General features: G+C 20.0%; 2 protein-coding genes across 2 annotated transcripts in view; one reads left to right on the top strand and one right to left on the bottom strand.

Moving 5' to 3' along the window:
* Bma-cdh-1 (Cadherin domain containing protein) overlaps positions 1-24,606 on the bottom strand; it is a gene marked incomplete at both ends in the record, with an annotated part of 35,852 nt that overhangs the window by 8,797 nt on the left and 2,449 nt on the right. Inside the window, 27 exons of the mRNA XM_043076137.1 lie at positions 377-583; positions 908-1,033; positions 1,275-1,490; positions 1,795-1,949; positions 2,190-2,311; positions 2,634-2,788; positions 3,109-3,337; positions 3,501-3,591; positions 4,175-4,370; positions 4,597-4,679; positions 5,077-5,260; positions 5,578-5,797; positions 6,253-6,468; positions 6,858-7,106; positions 7,417-7,590; positions 7,701-7,850; positions 7,976-8,089; positions 8,302-8,457; positions 9,131-9,300; positions 9,885-10,062; positions 18,227-18,418; positions 18,806-19,012; positions 19,425-19,599; positions 19,830-20,134; positions 20,342-20,525; positions 22,050-22,175; positions 22,466-22,593. Coding sequence (XP_042932071.1) covers positions 377-583; positions 908-1,033; positions 1,275-1,490; positions 1,795-1,949; positions 2,190-2,311; positions 2,634-2,788; positions 3,109-3,337; positions 3,501-3,591; positions 4,175-4,370; positions 4,597-4,679; positions 5,077-5,260; positions 5,578-5,797; positions 6,253-6,468; positions 6,858-7,106; positions 7,417-7,590; positions 7,701-7,850; positions 7,976-8,089; positions 8,302-8,457; positions 9,131-9,300; positions 9,885-10,062; positions 18,227-18,418; positions 18,806-19,012; positions 19,425-19,599; positions 19,830-20,134; positions 20,342-20,525; positions 22,050-22,175; positions 22,466-22,593 — 4,708 coding nt within the window. The remainder of the gene's footprint in view (positions 1-376; positions 584-907; positions 1,034-1,274; positions 1,491-1,794; positions 1,950-2,189; positions 2,312-2,633; positions 2,789-3,108; positions 3,338-3,500; positions 3,592-4,174; positions 4,371-4,596; positions 4,680-5,076; positions 5,261-5,577; positions 5,798-6,252; positions 6,469-6,857; positions 7,107-7,416; positions 7,591-7,700; positions 7,851-7,975; positions 8,090-8,301; positions 8,458-9,130; positions 9,301-9,884; positions 10,063-18,226; positions 18,419-18,805; positions 19,013-19,424; positions 19,600-19,829; positions 20,135-20,341; positions 20,526-22,049; positions 22,176-22,465; positions 22,594-24,606) is intronic.
* On the top strand, positions 11,664-15,218 carry Bm17320 (Uncharacterized protein; the record flags this gene model as incomplete). Its single annotated transcript, XM_043076138.1, has 7 exons — positions 11,664-11,831; positions 12,103-12,177; positions 12,441-12,650; positions 12,988-13,065; positions 13,537-13,642; positions 13,847-13,980; positions 15,087-15,218. The coding sequence occupies 7 exons, from the start codon at positions 11,664-11,666 to the stop codon at positions 15,216-15,218; spliced, it is 903 nt and encodes a 300-aa protein (XP_042932072.1).

The raw sequence follows: 24,606 nt of genomic DNA, 5'->3' as shown, positions 1-24,606 counted from the left end.
TTGAAAAATTTTGTTCTTTTTTTTAATTCTTTTCATTTGGATAATTTAAAATATATCTGTGAATTATTAAATTCGAATAATTTAAAATATATCTGTGATTTTTTTAATAATTTAAAATACACACCTGTGATTTTTTTAAATTCCATTAATTTAAAAAATACCTGTGAATTATTAAATTCGAATAATTTAAAGTATATCTGTGATTTATTAAATTCGAATAATTTAAAATATGTTCAGGAAAACATATTTAGAATTGATGTTAAAAAATATTTGCTAATATCTTTTGTAAATTTCAAGAAATGAATTATGGACTTTTTTTTTTTTAAAGTATATTTTATAATTAATAAATAAATAATTAAATTAATCAGATACTCACCGACTATTTTGTAAAAAATTTTATTATCACTGCTAGCATCTTCATCCCATGCATAAATACGTGTGAGATGTTTTGCAGCAACGTTTTCACGTATTGTTAAATTACCACAATTTGATGACGTGATTCGTGGCGGATATTGATTAGTGCCAATTACGCTTAGATGAACAAATGTCCAATCAATCAATTTTTCTTCTCCTAATGCTATTACTAAAAAAAAAAAAAAAAAAATTTTTATTTTTGAAAAAGTTAAAAAAAAATATATTTAATTTTTTGAAGTGAAAAAAGAAATCATTTTTTATTTATTTATTCATTTTTTTTTTTGAAATTTTTATTCTAAAAATAATTTAATCATCTTAAAAGATGTGTTATCATTTTAGTCGTTTCACTTCTACGTGTGAATAATTCAAACTAAAATTTTTATTTTATTAAAAATTTTCCTTCTAATTTGTTCAAAAAGTAATTTAATCTTTCTAAAATTTAAAAACAAAAAGGAAAAAAGAAAAAATTTTTAAAAAAATTTTAAACTTATACCAAGCCAATCATAGATTCCAGGTGTAACTGCCTTTAATATTATCAATTTTCCATCATCTGATAATTGTAAAATATCATTTTCCGAAACAAAATATGGAAACAATTTCATCTGTGGCCATCCATTTCCTAATATTTATTTATATTATATTAATAAATAATAAATTTAAATAATAAAAATATGTCATCTCTTTGAATTATTAAATAATTAAAAAATAATTATTAAATGACAATTTAATTATTTAATTTATATTATTATCAAATAAATTATCGTATGATTACGCATAAATATTGCAAATTATTTGTTTAATTTTCTTCCACCTAAAATTAATTTCTAATTTTTTTTTTTTTTTATAGCAATAATACATACTATTTGCAAAAAAATCATGTAGAACAGTTCCGGGTGTTGCGCTACCATTCATATTAATGAAATATTTCCGTTGCGGAAAAAATTTCCATTGTTGATGTCCTGAATCAAATTTAACAGTAATATCCTTTTCCGCATATCTCGACGGAACGCCATTATCGCTTGCGCGTATGCGTATGCGTCGTTCATTGTTGAAACGATGTTTAAGAATTAAAGCACCTGTAATAGTATATTTAAATTAATTACTAATTATAAATGTTATAAAATTTAATTATCATTTTTCAATTAAAATTTTATAATTTTTCAATTAAAATATTATTTCGAAATTGAATAAACTTAATTAAATTATTAAATTTATTTAGGAAATAACTGGTGACATCTATACATAATATTTAAATATAATTAAATTAATAATTAATTTCATTTCTTCTTTTTTAATTTTTTTTTTTTAAAATGTTATTTCATAAAGCTTCTTTTAATGTAAAAACAATTTAAATGATATAAAAAAATAAATAAGAAATACCAGTATTGGAATCAATACTGAATGCATTATCAGTATTTCCATCGATAAGCGCATATGTGACTTTGCCATTACCGCCTGCATCATCATCAATAGCAACAATATGATGGATAATATCATCATTAACAAAATTATCATCAATCGTTATCTTTTGTGAACTGAAACGAATGAAATTATTATTATTAAATGAATTTAAATGAATAAAATTTAGAAACAAAAAAAAAAAAAGTTAAATTTAGTAAAATTAAAAAATGAAACTTATAAAAGTTAACCGAAATTTTTGGTTCCATGAAAATAACGAAGGAAAAATTATCTTCGATAATGTTTATTTTGTTTTTTTTTTTTTTAAAAAAAAAAAAACTCTTAAATTAAATACGACTAATTAAATTAGAAGAAACCTTAGAAATTGTGGTTGATGATCATTGATATCTTCAACATTGATAAAAACAACACAATGTGAACGTCTTATCACATCGCTGTTACTATTTTCTGCTTCAACGACCAGAAACAATGATAAATCCTAGAATTAATAAATAGTTTTCTTTTTTAAAAAAAAGTTTAATTTAGTAAAATTAGAAATAATTAATTTCAAAATTTTAATTAAACTTAAATTAATTATATTTTAATTTATTTTTTTTTTTTTTTTTGCAATTTTTTTTTATCATTATTCATATGCTATTCTATTTGTTTCATCTATTATCTTTCTAAAATCTTACAAAAATATTTTTTTAATATTTCTAATTTGAATATTCTAAAAATTATTATCAAAGAATTAGAGGAAAAAAAAAAAACCAATAATATTTTAGGTTAGTATTTGATTAATTTAATTTAATTTAATTAACCTTTTCCCAATGTAATGAACGAATGAGCAATAATTCAGCAGTATCTGGATCAATTGAAAATAATCCAGTTGAACTTTGAACTATTGAATAGCTCAATTGTCCATCATCATCATCATCATTCGTATCCTCAGCAGATACTTTTCCAATTATTGAACCTAAATTTAATTCAAAATTATATTTCGCTGAAATTAATTAAAAAATTTATGTAAATTAATTCAACATTTAGATTTTTATTTTATTTCTATAATAAAAACTATTATATTCCATTAAATTTCATTGTTTTCATTTCAACAATAATAATTTTTTCATTCCCACAAAAAAAAAAAAAAAAACAAACAAACAAAGGAAAGAAAAAAAAAAAAAAATTGTTTGAAAAGAAAAAATTTTTGTTAATTTTTTGCAGCTAATTGAATGTTTTTTTTTCAAAAATTTTAGCTTTAATACCTTTAACTTTAGCATCTTTAATAACTTTTACCTGTTGGCTCATTTTCTTTAATTGTTAAAAAACGTGGACAATTCAAAAATTGAGGCCAATGAATATTTGTTGGCTCAATTTCAATGTAAATATTTTGTTGTTCAATTTGCTTATAATTTAATGAATGCCATTTTTCCACATTAAGAAGATAACTTTTTTGATGAAACCAACGAATATTTGTTGCCAAATATAAGGTTGATGTTATACTATCCAGGTAAAATGCATCTGTCTAAATTTTAATTAAATATTTAAATTTGAATTACATTGTTTTCACTTCAAACAATAATAATTTTTCATTCATACAAAACGAAAAGCAAAAAAAAAAAAAAATTGTTCGTTTTAAAATTGTTTAAATTTATTTAAATAAATGGAAAAAAAAAAAAAACATTTACCTCATTTTTTAAATGCCATATTGTCGCATTATTATTCGTTTCATTACTTAGTGTTACTAATTTTGAACCAACTGATATAGTATTTGGTATTCTAAAATTTATTATCATTTATCTTAACAGTTAAAACTTATCATTTATCTTAGCAGTTAAAACTTATCATTTATCTTAACAGTTAAAACTTATCATTTATCTTAGCAGTTAAAACTTATCATTTATCTTAACAGTTAAAACTTATCATTTATTTTTTATCATTTATCTTAACAGTTAAAACTTATCATTTATCTTAGCGGTTAAAACTTATCATTTATCTTAACAGTTAAAACTTATCATTTATCTTAACAGTTAAAACTTATCATTTATTTATTATCATTTATCTTAACAGTTAAAACTTATCATTTATTTATTATCAGTTGTCTTAACAGTTAAAACTTATCATTTATTTATTATCATTTATCTTAACAGTTAAAACTTATCATTTATTTATTATCATTTATCTTAACAGTTAAAACTTATCATTATCATTTATCTTAACAGTTAAAACTTATCATTTATTTATTTATAAGTTAAAAAAAAAATTTTCTTTTTTAATAAAAAACTAAAAAATTATGCAGAAACATTTCTTGATAGATCAATTATGAACCTAAATTGATTGATGAGAATATAAAACATTTAACCTTATCACAGTTGTCTTATCATCTCGATGTGACAATCCTAATTTTGATATACGAATGATAAATACAATTTGTTGTTGATGATTATCATTATCAAATGCTATCACTGATAATGTTTGACTATCATTGATTGTGGTTTTATTGAAATATGCAGAAGTACGAATTGTATTATTCCAAATTTCAAAATTATTTGAAATATCTAAAAAATAGTAATGAAATCAGTCATTTGAAATTTATCAAATTTTATTCCAAAATTTTTTATTTCTTTTTTTTTTTTTTTTTAAAAAAAATCGAAAAAAAGACTAAAGAATATAATAAAAGTGTTAATTTTTTTTTTTTTTTTTTTTTTTTTACAATATTCTAACTGATAATTTTTATTTTTTTTTTTGTGAAATTTAAATTAAAATTTAAATTGAAATTTCTACCGCTCAATTTAATTTCCCATCTTGCAACATCTGTTGCATTCAATATTTTTAACAAGCAATTCGATATGCATTTTTCATCAATTCTGCAAAATTTTTAATAAATATTAATTAAAATTATTTTTTTTATTTTTTCAAAAAAAAATGAAAAGTAAAGGAAACAATTATAATTTTATAATATTAAAGTAATCTACGATAACTCAAATCTAATTTATATAAATTTGCATAAAATTTAGTGATAGTTTAATTTAACAATCATATATATAGCACTATACCATAATCTGTCATAATACTAATAAAACAATTAATTAATTAAATTTTATAATTAGTTAATTAATTAACTAATAAACTGTCATATAAAATTTTAAATAAAATTTAAAAGTTAATAAATTAATTAATAAAAAAAAATTAACTAATAATTTATCATTTTTATCTCTAAACAAAAAAAAATTGATAAATTTAAATTAATAATAAATTTCTTACCTAATAATACGATCTATTGGTTCCAATAATTTAACTTTAGAATTTAACTTTCCAATAATAATACGAATTGGACAAATAGTTGATCGTGCTTGCATATCACCGTTTCGATCAAAAATTATCACTGATAAGCGACTTTCTTTTCTGTGATCTTTCATCGTAATTTTTCTTTTCATAAATAATTCACCTATAATACTAATGAAAAGTTTTAATTTTATATAAAGTAAATAAATAACTTTTTGTTATCATAAATGATTATCACTTATCAGAAAGAATTCTGAAACAGCAAAAATAGCAAAAAAAAAGCAAATATTGTTACAAAAATATTATCTTTTCCTATTTAAATTTAATTATTAAAAGAAAAATTTATCCATTCATTAATTTTATTTTTAGTAAAATTTAATATTTTCATTGTCTTTTTTTTTTGTTATCACATTTAATGGTTATCATTTTTTTTTTTTTTTTTTTTTGTAAAGAGTTATAGAATGATTAAATTATCCGTACCGTTTTCCTGAATAGCAAAATTAATATCTTCTACTTTTAATCGATACAATAAGCTTCCGTTTAAGCCTTCATCCGGATCCGTTGCAACTATTTTATCAAATGTTACACCAATATCAATTTTATCACTAAGTGTAAATGAATTTATCACTGGACATAACGGTGAATTATCATTGACATCCAAAATTTTGATATGAATGTTTGTTTGAGATGAAAGTTGTGGCTAAAAAAATATTCTAACAATTAATCACATTTTTTAATTATTATTAACTCTCAAATTTTAGTTTATGATATAATTCTCATTTAATATTTACAGGTAATTTTATTGTCTATAATAAAAAATTTTTTAAAATTTTAATTTTGAAAATATTCACAATATTTTAATTTATAATTTTTTTCTTTAAAAAAAAATAATATAATTTTAATTTCTGATAATTTTGATTAAAAAAATTGTGGTAGTTTAAGTTGAATATAGTAAGAAATCTTTTTTTTTTTTTTTTTTTTAATTTTAATTTTTGTAATATTTATGGTATTTCAATTTATTTCTTTTAAAAAATGAAATTATTAAACATTTTTTCAAAATTCATATTCATTTTAATTTAACGAATTTCTAATATTATTATAAGTAAATTTAACTTTTTAAATATTAAAAAAAAAAAAAAAACATAAAAATTTCACTTTTCCGTTATCACTAGCAATAACAAATAAATGATATTCCGGAATCATTTCACGATCAAGTATTCCTTTCACAAAAATATTTCCGGTTACCGAATTAATGCCGAAATTATCATTTTCTTCACTGAATTGATACGAAATCCTAGCATTTTGTTCGCTATCTAAATCTTTTGCTTGAACTGTTAAAATATCAGTCATAAGTTGAGCATCTTCCGGTACCTAAAAATTTTCACCAATTTTTGAAAGATTAAAAAAAAAAAAAAATTAATAAAATCAAAAAAGAAGAACAAACAATTACATCAAGAATAATCTTTAAAAGCAAACAAACAAAATAAGTAAATAAAAAATCAAATTAAAAAAAAAAAAAAAAAACCAAAAAAGAAAAAACAAATCACAAACTGAAAGTTATTTCCTAATTACAAATTGAAAAATTTTAAAAATTAAATTGAAATAGCTAATATGCAAAAAATAATAAAAAAAAAAAACAAAATTATTCATAAATTTTTCTCTTTTTTAAATGTTTTTATTTTTCAAAAATTTTATACATTAAATTAATATTTGATAAAAAATCATTTTTTTCTATTAAATAATCATATCAAATAACTTACATCAACAAAATACATTTGTTCCTTGAATTCAGGTTTATTATCATTAATGTCGAGAATATTTACAATCACAGTGATATTAGATGAACGTGGCGGTATTCCGTCATCTTGCGCCTCTATTATTAACCAATATTTATTGATTAATTCAAAATCTAATTTAGCTGTTAATATTAATTCACCACTTAATGGTTGAATTAAAATTGGACATTCTTCTGGTTCACTTTCTAATAATGCATATTTCACATCGCCATTCTAAAAATTATTTTCAAATTACTTTTTTTTTTCTAAATTTCATAAATTGTTACTTAATAAAACAATTTATTATTTTTTCAAAAAATTATTTTTTAAAATTACATAATAAAAATTTTTCAATAAAACTATTTAAAATTATATATTAAAAATAAAAAACGAGAAAAAAAAATTGTTATCAAATTAATTTGATAAGAATTTGTGCAATAAAAATTAAAAGAAAAAAGAAAGAAACAAACTTAAAAATTTTTATCTTTTATTTATTTGATTATTTTTGATATTAAATTAAAAAAGAATAAAATTAACTGATAACCTTTCCACGATCCTTATCATATGCTTGTATAGCAAAGAATGGCACATTTGTTGGATAATTTTCATAAACATATGATTCAATTTTATTTAATTCAAAAATTGGTGCATTATCATTGCTATCAGTTAATTTGATAAGAACTTGCGTATAATTCATTTCACCATTTTCCATTATTGCCTACAAAAATTATTATTATTATTTGATAATATTATCATTTGATATCAGTTAATTTTGATTTTCAATTTGCATATGTAAATAATTTAATAAAATTTAAATTACTAATTTACCTGTACATTAAGTAATAACTGTTCCCATTTATCAGCATCTAAATATTGAGCAATGCTAATTTGACCATTTTTAGCATTAATTGAAAAGAAATGATCCGGATCACCGGAATAAGCATTATAATTTATCGGAAAAAATCCTTTAGCTTTAACCTGAAAAAAACAAATGAAAGAAAGAAAAAAAAAATTTTTTTTAGAAAAAAGAAAAGATTAATTAAATTTTTTAAAATTAAAGGAAAATTTAAAAACAAAAATTTTTTTAAATTGCAAAAACTTACTTCACCGATTATTATACCTGGAAGAGTTCCTTCTAAAACATTAAATTCATACAATGCATTTGTAAATTGTGGTGTTAATATGGATTTACTGATAACACTGATATGAACAGTAGCCTAAAATTTGGAAATTTTTTTTTTTTTAAATTAACATAAAAAATAAAAGATAGTTCATTTTAACTTTAAAATAAAAGATAAATTTTCTAGTAAGTTATTTTATTATTCTTTTTCTTTTATAAATTATTAGATAAATTACAACGAATTATAAATTACTATTATTTTTTTCTTCCGGAAAATATTCTGAAAAAAAAAAAAACTGTAGAATATGCCTTTTTCTCGCTAACTAATCCACTTCCATCAATAGCTTCCACTTTCAAATGATAATCTCTTTTTGATAATTTATTTTTTACATATAAGCGACCTGATTTTTCATCCAATCGGAAAGCATCCGTATCCGACTGACCGGTTTCAAATCGATAAGTTACCTGAAAGGTAAACAGAATTTAGAATTTTAGAAATGTTATTAAAATAAAATTTTGAAAATAGCATTAAAATAGAATTTAGAAATGACGTCAATTGTTTCATCCAAGTATTAAAACAAATAAAATTCAATGAAAAGCACAAAATGCAATGGCAATTTAAAATCTATTAATATCTTTTTCACGTAAATCACATTAAAATCAATTGATATTTTTTTCACGTAAATCACGTTAAAATCTATTAACATCATTTTTACGTAAATCACGTTAAAATCTATTAATATCTTTTTCACGTAAATCACATTAAAATCTATTAATATCTTTTTCGCGTAAATCACGTTAAAATCTATTAATATCTTTTTCAGGTAAATCACGTTAAAATCTATTAACATCATTTTTACGTAAATCACGTTAAAATCCATTAATATCTTTTTCACATAAATCACATTAAAATCAATTGATATTTTTTTCACGTAAATCACGTTACCTTAAATATACTCGCTGATAAATACTCAAATATTTAAATGTTTTTGAAAATAGTTAACAAAAAATAATTTCTAATCTCTTATCATATCTTATCAATTCATTTTCTTCTCCTATAACTATAATCAAATTTTTTATCTCAGTAAATGCAACAAAAAAAATTTTTTTTTTTGATAATAAAAATAATTTTACAAACCTTTCCATAAATTTCACTATCAGCATCATTAGCTGAAATTAATACGAGTAAACTATTCATTGCTATATTTTCTCGTATTGAAACGTTATATTGTTGCGTGTAAAATATTGGTAAATTATCATTTACGTCTTTCACGTGAATATTTACTAATGCTCGACTGAATCGTCCATCTAAAACATAGCAATTTTTATTAATTTCTTTTTTTTTTTTATTAATTTATTTTATAACAATGCTTTATGCAAATTAATTTAATTAATTAATTTCATTTTTTTTTTTTTTTTTTTTTTTTTGTGACCATCTGCAAAATATATTAAAAAGAAAAGCGCAATTGTCCTGTCTAAAGCTCATAAATCTCATTCGTAAGAAATGCATCATCCATCTGTCATTTTTGCTACTTATGCGGCAAAAGTATTTAAAAGATTGCATTTTGCATTTGCATTTTGCGAGTATTATGCATAAATTATTTGTCTGTGCATTTTGAGAATTTCATTTACAATTAATTAAATGCCATCTGCTATCATTTTATGATGAGTAGTAATAAAGCGCTCATTGTGCGGCATGCAGTATGCAGCATGCATTTCAAATGCATGCTGCATTGCAAGAATATATCTGATAAATGAATAACAAATAGTATAGTATAATTTATGAAAAATACTCATCCTACACGTACTAAAATTGTTTACACTTAAATAACGTACGTGTAAACTACGTGTGTGATTGAATATGTTATTGAAAGTATAACTTAAGCACTAACTTATATTATGAGCATAAACATGAAGCTGATAAATGGTGCATTGTTCATAATCAAGAATTGATTCGAGACATATTGTTCCGGATTGTGCATCAATTCGGAATGGTTCGTTGACCGGATCAGTTTTTGATAAACTGTACTGTACATTACTTTCATTGCCACAACTATTATTCGCTGTTACCTTAAAAACGTTTGCTGTAAATCATTTCTAATTTTATTCAATAATTCCCTAAATTTCACTTTTTCCCTTTTATCACCATGGAAACGATTATTACATATTTTATTTCTTTCTCTCTCTCTCTCCCTCTCTCCCTGTCTCTCTCTTCCTCTCTCTTTAATTACTTTAAATTTTAACTATCTTTTAGCAAAATAAAATTGATTTGAGTATCAAATAATCTACGCAGATTCTACAGATAAATAGATCAAAGATCAAATCATTAGATTAAAAATTAAATAATTTAAACTTTTATTAAGTATTGAATTAATTAAATTAAAATTTAACAGAAGGATGTCATTGAAATGTATGCCTTTGCTAATACTTAATGTGGGCAGCGAAATGATTTATATTTTGCAGCAACGTTTAAAGGTATTTTAATTCTTTTTTTTTTTTTTAATAATTTTCATAAAAATTTATAAAATATTTTAAAAAACAAAAAAAAAAAAATCTTTTTTTTTTTTTACACTAATTTAAATATTGTAAAATTTTAAATTTCTTTCACTAATCAATAAGACTGAAATTTTAGGAAGTAAAAATTTAAATTTTTGGATGTGAAAAAAAAAATTGTTTTTTTTTTTTTTTTTTTGTTTTGTTTTAAATTTTTAGGCTCAAAATGTTGACAAAGAGAGGATGACACAAGTGCTACGAGATATTTCACATATTTTATTTAATACGATATTTTTAAAAGAATTATTTAAGCCACAATATATTTGTAGCAAACAAATTATGCGAATTTTTTTTGAAAAAATTATTCATTCAACCATTATGAGACTTGATAAAATGAGGTAATTGTAATTTGATACATTTTTTTTTCATTTAATATTTGACAATTTTAATTTATTTTAATTAATGAAATGAAATAATTGAAATTTGTTACATTTTCTTCATTTAATATTTTACAATTTAAAATTTTTTTTAATTTAAAAAGTGAAATAATTGAAATTTGTTAAATTTTCCTTATTTAAAATTTCATAATTTCAAATAAATTTAGATAATAAAATGAAATAACTTGTTGTATTTTTTCATTTAAAATTTCACAATTTTAATTTATTTGAATTAATAAAATGAAATAATTGAAATTTGTTATTTTTTTCATTTAGTATTTCACAATTTAAAATTTTTTTTAATTTAAAAAATGAAATAATTGAAATTTGTTGTATTTTTTCATTTGTCATTTCACAATTTAAATTTTTTTCTATAATTTAAAAAATGAAATAATTGAAATTTGTTACATTTTCCTTATTTAAAATTTCACAATTTCAAATAAATTTAGTTAATAAAATGAAATAATTTGTTGTATTTTTTCATTTAAAATTTCACAATTTTAATTTATTTGAATTAATAAAATGAAATAATTGAAATTTGTTACATTTTCTTCGCTTAATATTCCTCAACTTCAAATTATTTTAATTAAAAAAAAAAAAAAAAAGATAATTCTTTATTGATTAATAATCGTAATTTAACTATTTTAATTTTTCAATCTAATTTAATTCCTATTTCACTTTCTATTCATACTATGCAATTTCATTCATTTCATTCCATTTTTTTTTTTTTTTTTTAAAAGCATGGATAAATTATATGCATTGATGACAATGACATACAAATATCAACTTCAACTTTGCAATGGACCTGAAAATATCGTCTTCATTACGCTTAATCATTTTGATTGCGTCCGTGAAATTTTACGTGATGATCAAAAATTAAATCAATTCTTGGACGTGGCTCATCGAATGGTTTTTATTCAATTTTTTTTTATTGTTGAAAAGAAATAAAAAAAAAAATGAAATAAGTTAAAAGTAATTTTAAAAAAAAAATATTAATTAATTGATAAATTAAAATGAAATAAAATTTCCTTTTTATATTCATATGTAAAAAAAAAAAAAATAAAATTCTTAAATTATAAAATATTATCATAATATGATAATGATGATTAATAATTATATGATAATAAATTTAATTATATTATTATTATTATTCAATTCTAAATTATTTCACTAATTTTAGGTTATTCTAACTTATCATAAAATTCCACTCTGGGAGCAAGCAATGATTCGAAGCTGTTTGTTAAATTTTTTTCAGGTTTGAATAAAATAATAATAATAATACTAATTAGCAATATGAGTATTTTAACTAATTCAAATATAATTAATTCGATATTCAATAATATTTTTAATCGATACTTAATCGATTATATATATATTTTACAAATGAAATTAATGACAATGAATTATTAATTTCGATCTAATGAAATGAAAAATTTTTCAATTTCATATTATTTTATTATTTTTTGATTTAAATATTTTATTATCTCTTGTTTTAAATGAATTAATTTTTATTTTAAGGATTTACGTGTGAATATATCATTGTTCGTACGTGAAAATAAGCAAACGGATGACGGACGTTTTATTCTTTTTCCGGAAACAAATTATCAATTACCCTACAATGGTAAACCACCTGGAATGATCAGATATTTTGACAGTGACGGAAAAACTTTTTCGGAATCATTCATAACCGATGATAATGTCATTTCATATAAGCCATGCATCACAAAGGTTAAATTTAAAATTTTTTTAATTTTTAATTTGAAAAATTGAAATGAAATGGATAATTTTAATTTAAAAAGTATTAATAAAAGTTATTAATATTAAAATGTTACAATTAATTTTTGAGCATTTTTAGATTAATTTATTCAATTTTTACTGATTATGCATAAAATGTTATAGTTATTATATTTGGCAAAAATTTATGAAAAAAAAATATTTTAGGAAAAAAAAAGTAATAGGAAAAAAAATTACTATCATTACGTCATGCTTAAATTAATTTTATGCTAATTTAATTTAATTATGCCTAAATTAATTTTATGCTAATTTTAATTATTAATTATTTCAGGGAAGTATAGAATTGAATATGAATGATAGAGGTACAACATTAGGTTGTAATATGTATGTGTCACCAGAAACTTTACAGGTTGTTGTTGTTTTCTTTTTGCGAAATTTTATTAAAAATTTAAATTTGAAAAGATGAGAAAAAAAAAAGAAAGAATTGAAAGAAATTTCTACTAATAGAAATAATCTGTTATACAATACTATTCTTTTATCATAATAAAAAAAGATTTAATTGTGATATTTTATTTAATTAAATAAATGATAGTGAATTTAAATTTCAACCAAAATAAATTTTTAGTGAATTTAAATTTTACTCAAATAAATTTTTAATGGATTTAAATTTTACTCAAATAAATTTTTAATGAATTTAAATTTTACTCAAATAAATTTTTAATGAATTAAAATTTTACTCAAATAAATTTTTAATGAATTTAAATTTTAATCAAAATAAATTTTTAGTGAATTTAAATTTTAATCAAAACAAATTTTTAGTGAATTTAAATTTTATTCAAATAAATTTGTCTCTTTTATTTTAGCAATGTCTAAATTTCAGGTAAAAAATGATGGAATAATAATGAAATCTGAGAATCCATTACCAGATGATGAGTTACAACTATTATCAGCACTAATTATCAGTCCTCAACGAAATCAACAAAAAGGTTTTTCCTTTTTGTAAAATTTTAAATAATTTAAAAAAAAAAAAAAAAAGAATTGAATTTACAGACAAAAAAAAAAAACAAATTGTTGTAAAGTGTAATAATTTCTATGAATTATATAATTTTTTAAATTTAAAAATAATTAATAATCTGTCTTTTCTCTTTTTTTTTTTGAATTTCTTTTTAAATTAAATTCTAAAATTTAAGGATTTGAATTGAGTTTATTTACGGATGAAATGGAGGAACAAACATTTCTGCAAGAATGTAATAAAACAATCACAACAATAACTCATATCGATGCTCGAAAACATCGTAAAACAATTACTGCAGCAATTGCTGATGTAAAAATTAAAAAAAAAAAATTTTTTTTTTTATTATATTTCAAAAATTTAAATTAAAAATTTTTTTTTCAATTTCTAAAAATGAAAAAAGTTTTATACCTTTTTCCTTCCTTTTTTTATTACTTTTATTTGCTATCAAAATTTTTACGATGTTTTTATTTGTATGATTTAACCTTGAAATTAGTTTTTTATAAATAGATTTAACTGTTTTTTTTTTAGAACAGATGACCTACTTTTTTTTTTTTTAAATGAAATTGAAATTTACATAAAGTATTAGAATGGATTATTTTCTAAAGATTAAATCCTTTTTTTTTTTGATTATTACTTATTCCTTTTATCTTTGTCCCTAAAAATAGCTAATTGAAATGAGAGATTATCAGAGATAAATTCCATTGAGAAATTATTTGATGGTGATGGCAATGAATAGTGTCGCTTATTGTCAAGGACACATTTAAATGTCACATCGTCAATACTACTACTACTCAAATCTATTATCGCTTAAAGAAGAAAGATTGTTCACTCAATCTAAAACTGTCAACTTTTAACAACATTAATACGTTTCATACTTTAAAGTAATACTAACTTTAACTTTGTTATCATCTTTAAAAAGATTAAACTATTTTTTTTTTTTTTTTTTTTGTATGAGAAAAAAAAATTGAATTGATTTTAAATGTGACATTTGTCATTTTGAAGATTATGGTGACACTACGACATTAGCATATTAACTCTTAATCTTTTATCATCTTTTCTTTAATATTTATTTGAAAATTTTGAAATATTTATTTCTAAAATTTACATAAATTAAAAAAGCATGAAAATTTAAGAAATTAAGAAAAATTTTTTAATTTTTTATCTCTTTCTCCTTAACTAAAAATTATAAAAAAAAAAAAAAAAAAATAAACAAATTTAAGATAGGAAAAAATTTTTTTAAATTTTGTTATATCATCTTGTTAATTTAAAAAAAAAAAAAAAAAACTTTAAAAATAAACTTTAAAATTTAAATTTGTAATTTGTAATTATTTTTTATCATTTATATTACTATAAATTAATTTCAATTTTAATAAAAAAAAATTTTTTCTTTTTTTGAAAAAAATGCAAAATTTCAGTTAAAAATGGAAATACCAGAAAAAGAATCGAAAAAAGGCGAAGAAATGCTAAATTTATTAGATGAAGCAGCAAATCGTTCAGATATATCAGCTAGAAATTCGACAAAGCAAATTGTTTCATCGTCAAAATAAAAAAATTATTTAAATTATCAAAGTATTATTTTTTTTCACAATGTCAAAGGTTAAAAACTTTAATAATTAAAAGTATATATATAATAATTTTTAATAAATAATAATTAAGAAATATTCAAACAATGAAATGTATAAAATAATAATTTTATATTTGATGGTAATTTCTAAAATAACACCCCTGAAATGATAACTTTATAATGCTAAAAGTATGAGTAATTTAAAGTAATTGTATATTTTAAAAGGTTTAGTTTCATGATTGAAGCATAAAGGTAAAATCATATTTGAGGCTTTAATTAATTTAAAATTAAATTTCTAATCAAGTTCACTAAAAGGCATTGAAGCGGAAGTTCATTAGCGTGACATCAATTTATTCTTGCTAAATGACTAAATAATAAATCATTAATGGTAGATTATAAAGTAATTCTAATTTTAATATCTTTTTCAAAAATTAAAAATTTCTTCAAATAATTGATTAAAAGTTAATAACAATTTTAGCATTTTCAAAATTTTTTTTTTTTTGTCAATAAAAAAAAATATTTTTTCTTTTTTGTTTTCTTTTTTTTTATGCATTTAAAAGAAATAATTTGAAAATTAAATAAAAGTAATTTTTTATTTATTTTTTTTTCCTTCAGATGAATCATACAAATAATTTACTGTCTTATCACTAATCTTAAATACATTTATCACTAATCTTAAATAAAAAATAATTTACTGTCTTATCACTAATCTTAAATACATTTATCATTATTATCAGTACTATTTTTTAAAAAGATTTTTTAATTAATTTCTTTCAACGAATTATTTCAATTTTCTTTTTTTTTTTTTTTGAAATTTTTTCCTTTTTGATTATTTTATATCATTTTCAAAAAAAAAAAAGAAAAAATGAATTATTTCTACTTTCTAATCATTTAAGAATGAATTAAATGTTTATCTGATCTAATCAAATTTTGTTTACAATAATTTTTATTGTCACCCTTTTCCCTTTCTTTCTCTCTCTCTCTCTCTCTCTCTCTCTCTCTCTCTTGTTTTTTGCCATGTCATTCTTCTATGACAAATTATTTGTGTAATAATTATATCATTTAAAATTACATAAATAATCCATAATTATGCATTATTACATGTAACTATTGAATAAATTTAAATTGTTGCGAATATGCGAAAAAATTTCTTATAAATTTTATTAAAATTTTGCATAAAATTTTGTGAAATTTGAATAAAATGCACTGAAAAGACTTATTAATTCCATTGTACTACACAATATATTAAGGAATAATTATTAAAATGAATGTGAAATAGTAATAATAATAATAATAGCAATAATAATAAAGTAGAGAAAGTAAAGTGTAAATCCCTGTTTTAGTAAAAAGAGTCAATGACCTTAGCAATATATTCTTTTCAAACTTAAGTTTCATCTATCTCTGTATCTGTTCCAGTTGTCACATCATGTCACATATGTTTACCACATTTATTTCTGAGAAGTAATAGTTGTATACAAAGTCATACAATTCTTTCCTTTCCATTTTCAATAAATATATATATTGATGAAATTATTTTTAAAAATGAAATAAGTGACCTGATTAGATGGTACCATATGATGGGATTATTTTGAAAATGAAATAAATGACCCAAAAATGACCCCCAATTGATTGACTTTCTAATTAATTTATATTTAATATATCACTGTGCTTCTTAGATGCTTAAAAAGAATTAAACAATGATCATAAATTATGAGATTACTTTTAGTAAAGTAAATATTTCAATATTTTGCATTGATTACTACTAACCAATAATAATGAAATTGCAAATAGGAAAAATGTCAACAATTTGTCAAATGTAAATAAGCAAAAGTAGATGATCAATTGATCTAAGCTTAACAGCTCAACCCAAACAAATGCTACTTTAATAAATTTCTAAATTAAGTTTATTTAACTAATTCCTTATATAAACAGCTACCAAATAAATATTAGATTATAGTTTAAAAGTTTCAATGGACAATTGAATTGTTTGCAAGATTTAAATGATTATTCAGTCATTTGTATTCAAAATAAAAAATGAAAATTTTAGCAGTAATTAATTACTTATATAAACTGCTACCAAATTTTAGATTATAATTTAAAAATTAAATAAAAAAAAACTAAACTATTTTAAAACATTTCAAATGATTATTCATTCATATAATCAAAATGTATAATTTAAAAAATTGAATGTAAGAATATTGAATTTAAAATATTTTTAAAATATATTTAAAATTAAAAATTATGTAGCATTCGGTATAATTACCACTTAATTTCTAATGAATTTATTATTTTAAACAAATATAATTCTTTTCAAAATGTATTGTAACATTTAGGTAAAACGAAGAATTTTTGATCTTTTGTCATAGAAAAAAAAAAAAAAAAAGTTAAAACGATTAATTAATTAATTAAATTCTCTTCTTCAATTCAATAAAATCCTATTTTCCACTTCCGTTTCACTTACACTTCTCTTTCATTTTAAAACGAATGTTTATTACTATATTTGTTGACATACTGTTTAAAAAAAAGAAAAAAAAAAGAAAACTCAACATGAAATTGAATTTGGATTACACTTCAAATAATTAAAAACTTGTATTAATTAATTTTTAATTGTAAACCATTTAATTTCCAATTAATTTATCATCAAAACTTCTTCTCTTTCATTCAACGAAATATTACACTAAATGAAAAGAAAAGGAAAAAAAAAAAAGAAAGAAAGAAGAAGGTAATAGTATTATACGCTTATCAATTTGTAATAAATTCAAGTATTCAAGTATTTAAGTATCAATTTAAATTTATATAATACATTTATTTCACTTTATTATTCTTTCTTTTTTTATTTGCTACATTAAATCCATGCCATTTTTTTAATTTTTTTTATTAAAAATCAATTCGTTTATTGTTTTGCGCACTTTTCTTTTTTTTTTTTTTTATCATTTCTTTTTCTACTTTTTTTTTTTTTTGAATTTGATAAATAAGAAATGATAAAATGACCTTGAGAAGACAAGTGCCTGATTCGATATCCTCTCCAATGGTCACATCATATAACGGTTTTGTAAACAAAGGCGGTTGACCATTACTATCAATTATTTCAGCAATAACATCAACAGTTGTTGATAACGATGGTGTGCCAAAATCTTTGGCGCAAACACGAAAATGATATTCTCGATTTAGTAAACAATCAAACTGTAAACAATTTAATTTTTTTATTTTTTTTCTTAAAAAAAAAAAGGTAGTAAAAATTGAAATATATATATATAATTGTTAAATATAAAATATAATTGTTAAAATAATTTTGAAATTTATTTTGATATAAACAAATTAATTAATAATATAAAAATAGTATGTTTAAAAAATTATAAAAGAATGTAACATTTAAATTTAAAAAAAAAAAAAAAAAACTTTTTTTGAACAATCAAAAAAAAAAGTCAATAAAAATTATATGAAATATAATTGTTAAAAGAATTTGAAATTTATTTTGATATAAACAAATTAATTAGTATAATTAATGATGTAAGTTTAAAAATTTCTAAAAGAAATAAAAGAGGAAGAGAAAAAAAAAAAAGGACAAACATTTTCATGAATGCTAAGAATACCGGTATCAGATTCAATTTTGAATTGATTTGTACCGGAAAGACTATAATTTATTCGTCCGTTTTTACCGCTATCCAAATCGGTCGCATGAATTCGTATTAATTTAAATTGTGTTGTAGATTGATTAAATATCACATGAATTGGTGATTTGTCAAATTTAGGTGCATTATCGTTAACATCAAGTATCTAAAAATTATTTTTTAATATTTTTTTTTTTTAAATGAAATTTTAATCTAAAAATCTTGTAATACATATATTCCATTTAAATTATATATTAAATCAATTAGAACTAAAATTTACAAAAATTTCTAGAAAAAATATTAAAAAATTTATGAGCAAAAAAAAAAAAAAGAAAAAAGAAATATCAAATAAATCAAGAAATCTTATAAAAAAAAAAACCACTTAAATTGTATGTTAAATTAATTAAAATTAAAATTAACAAATTTCCATAAAAAAAATATCAAAAAAATTATCTGAAAAAGATAAAAAAAAATACCAAATAAATCTAGAAATCTTATAAAAATCCATTTAAATTATATGTTAAATTAATTAAAATTAAAATTTAATTTATGCAAAAAAAAAAATCAAAAAAATTTACCTCAAGAAATACCGGAATCTCTAATAATTGTTTTCCGTGTGATTTCATCGTAAACAATAAATTATATTTAGATTTTTGCTCTCGATCAAATGATCCACATGCAATCACTAAGTAAACATCCAATGAATCAGTTTCTTTAATACATAATGCATCACATCCATTTACAAATAATTCACTACAATTTTAAAATTAATTAATTTTAAAATTCATTTTAAAATAATTTTAAAAAAATTTTCCACCCAATGAATAGTTTCATTTATTTTATTAAAAATTTTAATTGAAATAAAATAAGAAAGAATAAACATAAAAGAAAAAAGAAAATGTTAAATAATTTTACTTTTTTTTTTTCATATATTTAAATTTTTTTTTAAATTAAAAAAAAAAAAAATTTCAAATTGTACAAACCTTTTTTGCGGTGCATTTTGTACAGTAATCCGAGCAATAACATATCCTACTGTAATATTTTCATAAATTTCCGGTTGATTATTATCAGTAAGCCAAATGATATCAAAGTTAATCTTTGATTGATTACTCTTTTCAATTGTTATTGTAAGAAAAGTTGTTGATTCAAGTGGTTGTGGTAATCCATGATCATTTGCAACAATTAAAAGTTGATAAATTGAACCAGAAATGAGAAGTGCCGGATCAGTTACTCGTACTATACCACTTTCACCATCAATTTCAAATGGAAGTTTTAAATCAGAATGACTCTATAAACAAAAAAAAAAAAAAGAAGAAATTTACATTTTAAATTAAATATATTTTTAAAAATAATATTAAAAACATTTTTTACTTCTTTTTTTTTAAAAAAAATAAATGATTAAAAAGAAAAAGAAATTAGGTAAAATAAAAATGATGGAAAAAAGTAAAAGAATAAAAAATGAATTTATTAAATTATTTTTTTTCTTTTTTTTAACCTTTGCAATTGAGTAAGCTATTCGAGCATTTTCGCCAAGGTCAAAATCTATGGCATGAACAGCTGCAACAATATCATTCATTGATACATTCAATGGGACAAAAGCGCCATATTCAGTTTGATTAAATTCTGGCGCATTATCATTTGCATCAAGAATTGTAACATTTACAAGCATTGTACCACTACTAAAATATCATTGAATAATTAATTATTAAAATTGATCAAATTTTAATTGATCATTATTTCATTCAAATTAGTTTTAACTTTTGCTGCTTTCATTTCATTCACTAAGATTTTGCTTTTTTTTTTTCTATTTTCTTATCATGTTTAGAGAAAATACTGAATAATCAATTATCTAAATAATCAATTACTGATAATCTGATTAATCAATCAGATTATGAATAATGAATAATCAAAATATCATGTTTTTAGAGAAAATATTGAGTAATCAATTATCAGAATAATCAATTACTGATAAACAATTAGTCACTGAATAATCAAAATATCATGTTTTTAAGAAAAATATCGAGTAATCAATTATCTAAATAATCAATTACTTATAATCTGATTAATCAATTACTGAATAATCAAAATATCATGTTTTTAGGGAAAATATTGAGAAATCAATTATCAGAATAATCAATTACTGATAAATAATCAGTCACTGAATAATCAAAATATCATGTTTTTAGGAAAAATATTGAGTAATCAATTATCTAAATAATCAATTATTTATAATCTGATTAATCAATTACTGAATAATCAAAATATCATGTTTTTAGGAAAAATATTGAGTAATCAATTATCTAAATAATCAATTATTTATAATCTGATTAATCAATTACTGAATAATCAAAATATCATGTTTTTAGGAAAAATATTGAGTAATCAATTATCTAAATAATCAATATATAATGATAATAATGATAATCAATTATCTGAATAATCAATTACTGATAAATAATCAATCACTGAATAATCAAAGTATCATATTTAGGGATAATAATGAGTAATCAATTATCTGAATAATCAATTACTGATAAATAATCAATCACTGAATAATCAAAGTATCATATTTAGGGATAATAATGAGTAATCAATTATCTGAATAATCAATTACTGATAAATAATCAATCACTGAATAATCAAAGTATCATATTCAGGGATAATATTCAATCTAATTTTATTTGATCAGTATTTTATCTGACTTTCATTGTTTCTCTCCTTTTTTTTTTTGATTTACTAAAATTTTATTTATGCTATTTTCTTATCATAACATATTATATTTATACAATGCACAGAGTTATTCTTTTGTTCTTTTTTTTTTTTAAATAATTTTTTAAAATTTGTAACGATTGATTGCTTTAATTTTATTTTTCCTTTAATTTATTCTCATTTTTCTTTCACATCTTTTAACATTAATTTCACTAAGATTTTTTTGTACTTTAATAATAATATTTATAATTTGCAAAAATTTTTTTTACTTTTAATAGCAAATAATTTTTAATAAATAATTTTGATGAAAAAAAAAGAAAACTCTTTTACTATTAAATAAAGCTAATCAATGAATAGAAAATATTTGATATTTTGCTAGAAAATTAATTAAAAACTTTTACTAAAAACATTTAATTATTATTTATGCCAATTTTTTTTTTTTTTTTTAAATTTACAAAAAAAATTTTGGAAAGAAAAAAAAATAATAATAATACTTTGGTGGATTGCCACCATCTAATGCTTCAATAAGTAATTCATATTGGCTGCGATATTCTCGATCCAATTGTCCATTTACAATCAAATCAACATATAATTTTGAATTGATTCGTTTACTTGATAATCTTAAATTAAAAAATTAATAAATTATTAAATTACTAATTATTTTTACAATGAATAACTGATAAAGTATATTTTAAAACATTTCAAAATTATTAACAATTACTCATTCATACTTAAATTTTGTATTTGATAAAATAGTAAATAAATTTATGGCTAAATTTAACAAAAGGAAATTTCACTTTCAATCATAAATCTTTTTCTTTAATTTTTTTTATTTTATCATTTCTCATAGCAAAAAAAAAAAAAAAAAAAAAAAGGTGAAATTTAGATTAAAAATATTTAAATATAATACTTGAATGCATTATTGACATTTCCGGATAAGATATGATACCGGATTACTGATAACGGAGGCGAATCATTATCCACTGCTGGTGGTAATGAAATTTCCGAATTTAATGCAGCAAATTCAGAAATAGACACCTAAAAAATTTTGTACTTTTTTTTTTTCCTACTCAAAACATATAATTAAATAAATTGTTAAATTTTTTGATACCTTTGTAAAAAAAAAAAATTTGTAAAGAAAAATTAAATTAAATGAAGTAAAATTACATTAACAATTTTATATTTTATTTTGTTGCTTAGTAAATTTGAAAATTTGAAATTTTCCTTTTCATATAATTTAGTAATAATGTCTTTTGTCCTATTTACAACAAAATATATTTCATTGGAGTAGAAAAATATCCAACTGTGACAATCACTTTTCCTTCCTTCCAGGACATAAATGTCACCTTGTCCGGTGGTGTGTCACTCTTCCGCCCTTTTCTTTTATTGTTGAATGTGGGAACGAACGGTTATTTCATTACATTATATTCAATTTTTCTCTTTTTCTCTTTTTTTTTTTTTGTTTCAATTTGAAAAATTTTTCACATACCGAAATGAATTTTAGTAAAAAGGAAAAAAGCGAGAGAGAGAGAGAGAGAGGGAAAGAGAAAGAAAGAAAATTATTAATATTACAGTAAAAAGATTTCTTTACTTTATTCAATTTATTAAAATTTTAACAAATATTCAATTTTTTTTTTTTTTTTTTTAATTCAATTATCAAAATTTTAACAAATATTCAAATTAGTAAACAATTTACTTGTATAAATATAAAATTAAACTTGTATAAATTAATAAATTACAAAAAAAAAGAAAATTTTTTTTTTCCATTTATGAAGGGTTTACAAATTAAGCTAAATACTTTTTTTTTTTTTTCCATTTTATATTATAATTCATTTATAAGTTGAAATTAAAATTTATGTCTTGAAAATTTCATTAATTGAAATCAAAAAAACGATAAACATCGATGTTACAGTAATTTTATAAAAGTGACATTTTACTATGACAGTAGAGCAAAAAGCTTTTTTCTTTGAATTCAATTTAAAATGAGGTCAAATGCATATACTTCCGCTGGAAAGATTGAATCATTATTTGAAAATGGAAAATTTTTATTTTTTTTAATTTATTTATTTACTTTTTTTTTTTTTTGTTTTTATTTTATTTCATTTTGAACAAAAATTTAACTGCAAACAAATTTTATATTATATTTTCCATCATTAAAAATGGAAAAAAAAAAAAGATGCGGAATTTCGATTTAAATTTTGCACAGAAATAATTTGAGAAATTTTTTTTTTTTTTCAATTTAAAAAAAAATAACAGAATTTACAGTTTATCAATTTTTTGATTACTTAAAATTTAATTTAATTTTTATTCCTTGCAATTAGTATAATTAAATGATTTAATTTTTAATGGTTATTTGAATGGTAATAGTGAGTTATTATGATTTATAAAATATTTTTGATTTGACTAATTTTTGTTTTTTTTTTTTAAATTAACTTTTTTTTTTCGTTGAAAATAAACCATTACCAAAATTGCTGAATAATAAACGTAATTTAAGATTAAAATTTGATTGCTTGGAAAGATGAAAAAAAAAAAAAAAAATATTTTTGTAATTTACTTACAAGAAAATTTGTTATTTGTGATAAGAAAATTCGATTATAAGCTTATATTGCATAATTTATTTCTTTTCAAATTTTTATTTAAATTCATTTGTTTAATTTCGATTATTTAATTTTTTTTTTTTAATTAATTTTGCAAATGAATTATTAAAAAGTCAGTCGAAGAAGTCCGAAAAGTTAACGTAATGTTAGCATAGTTAACGTAAACTAACGTAATGTTAGCATAGTTAACGTAAGTCAACGTAATGTTAGCATAGTTAACGTAAATTAACGTAATGTTATCATAATTAACGTAAATTAACGTAATGTTATTTGTTAGCATAGTTAACGTAAACTAACGTAATGTTAGCATAGTTAACGTGAATTAACGTAATGTTAGCCTAGTTAACGTAATGTTAGCATAGTCAACGTAAACTGACGTTATGTTAGTATAGTTAACGTAAATTAACGTAATGTTGGCATAGCTAGCATAAATTAATGTAATATTAGCATAGTT

This window comes from Brugia malayi, assembly GCF_000002995.4.
Source record: "Brugia malayi strain FR3 genome assembly, contig: Bm_v4_Chr1_scaffold_001, whole genome shotgun sequence".
Taxonomy (NCBI): domain Eukaryota; kingdom Metazoa; phylum Nematoda; class Chromadorea; order Rhabditida; family Onchocercidae; genus Brugia; species Brugia malayi.
The sequence above is the reverse complement of the archived record's forward strand: the minus strand, read 5'-3'. Positions and strand labels throughout refer to the sequence as shown.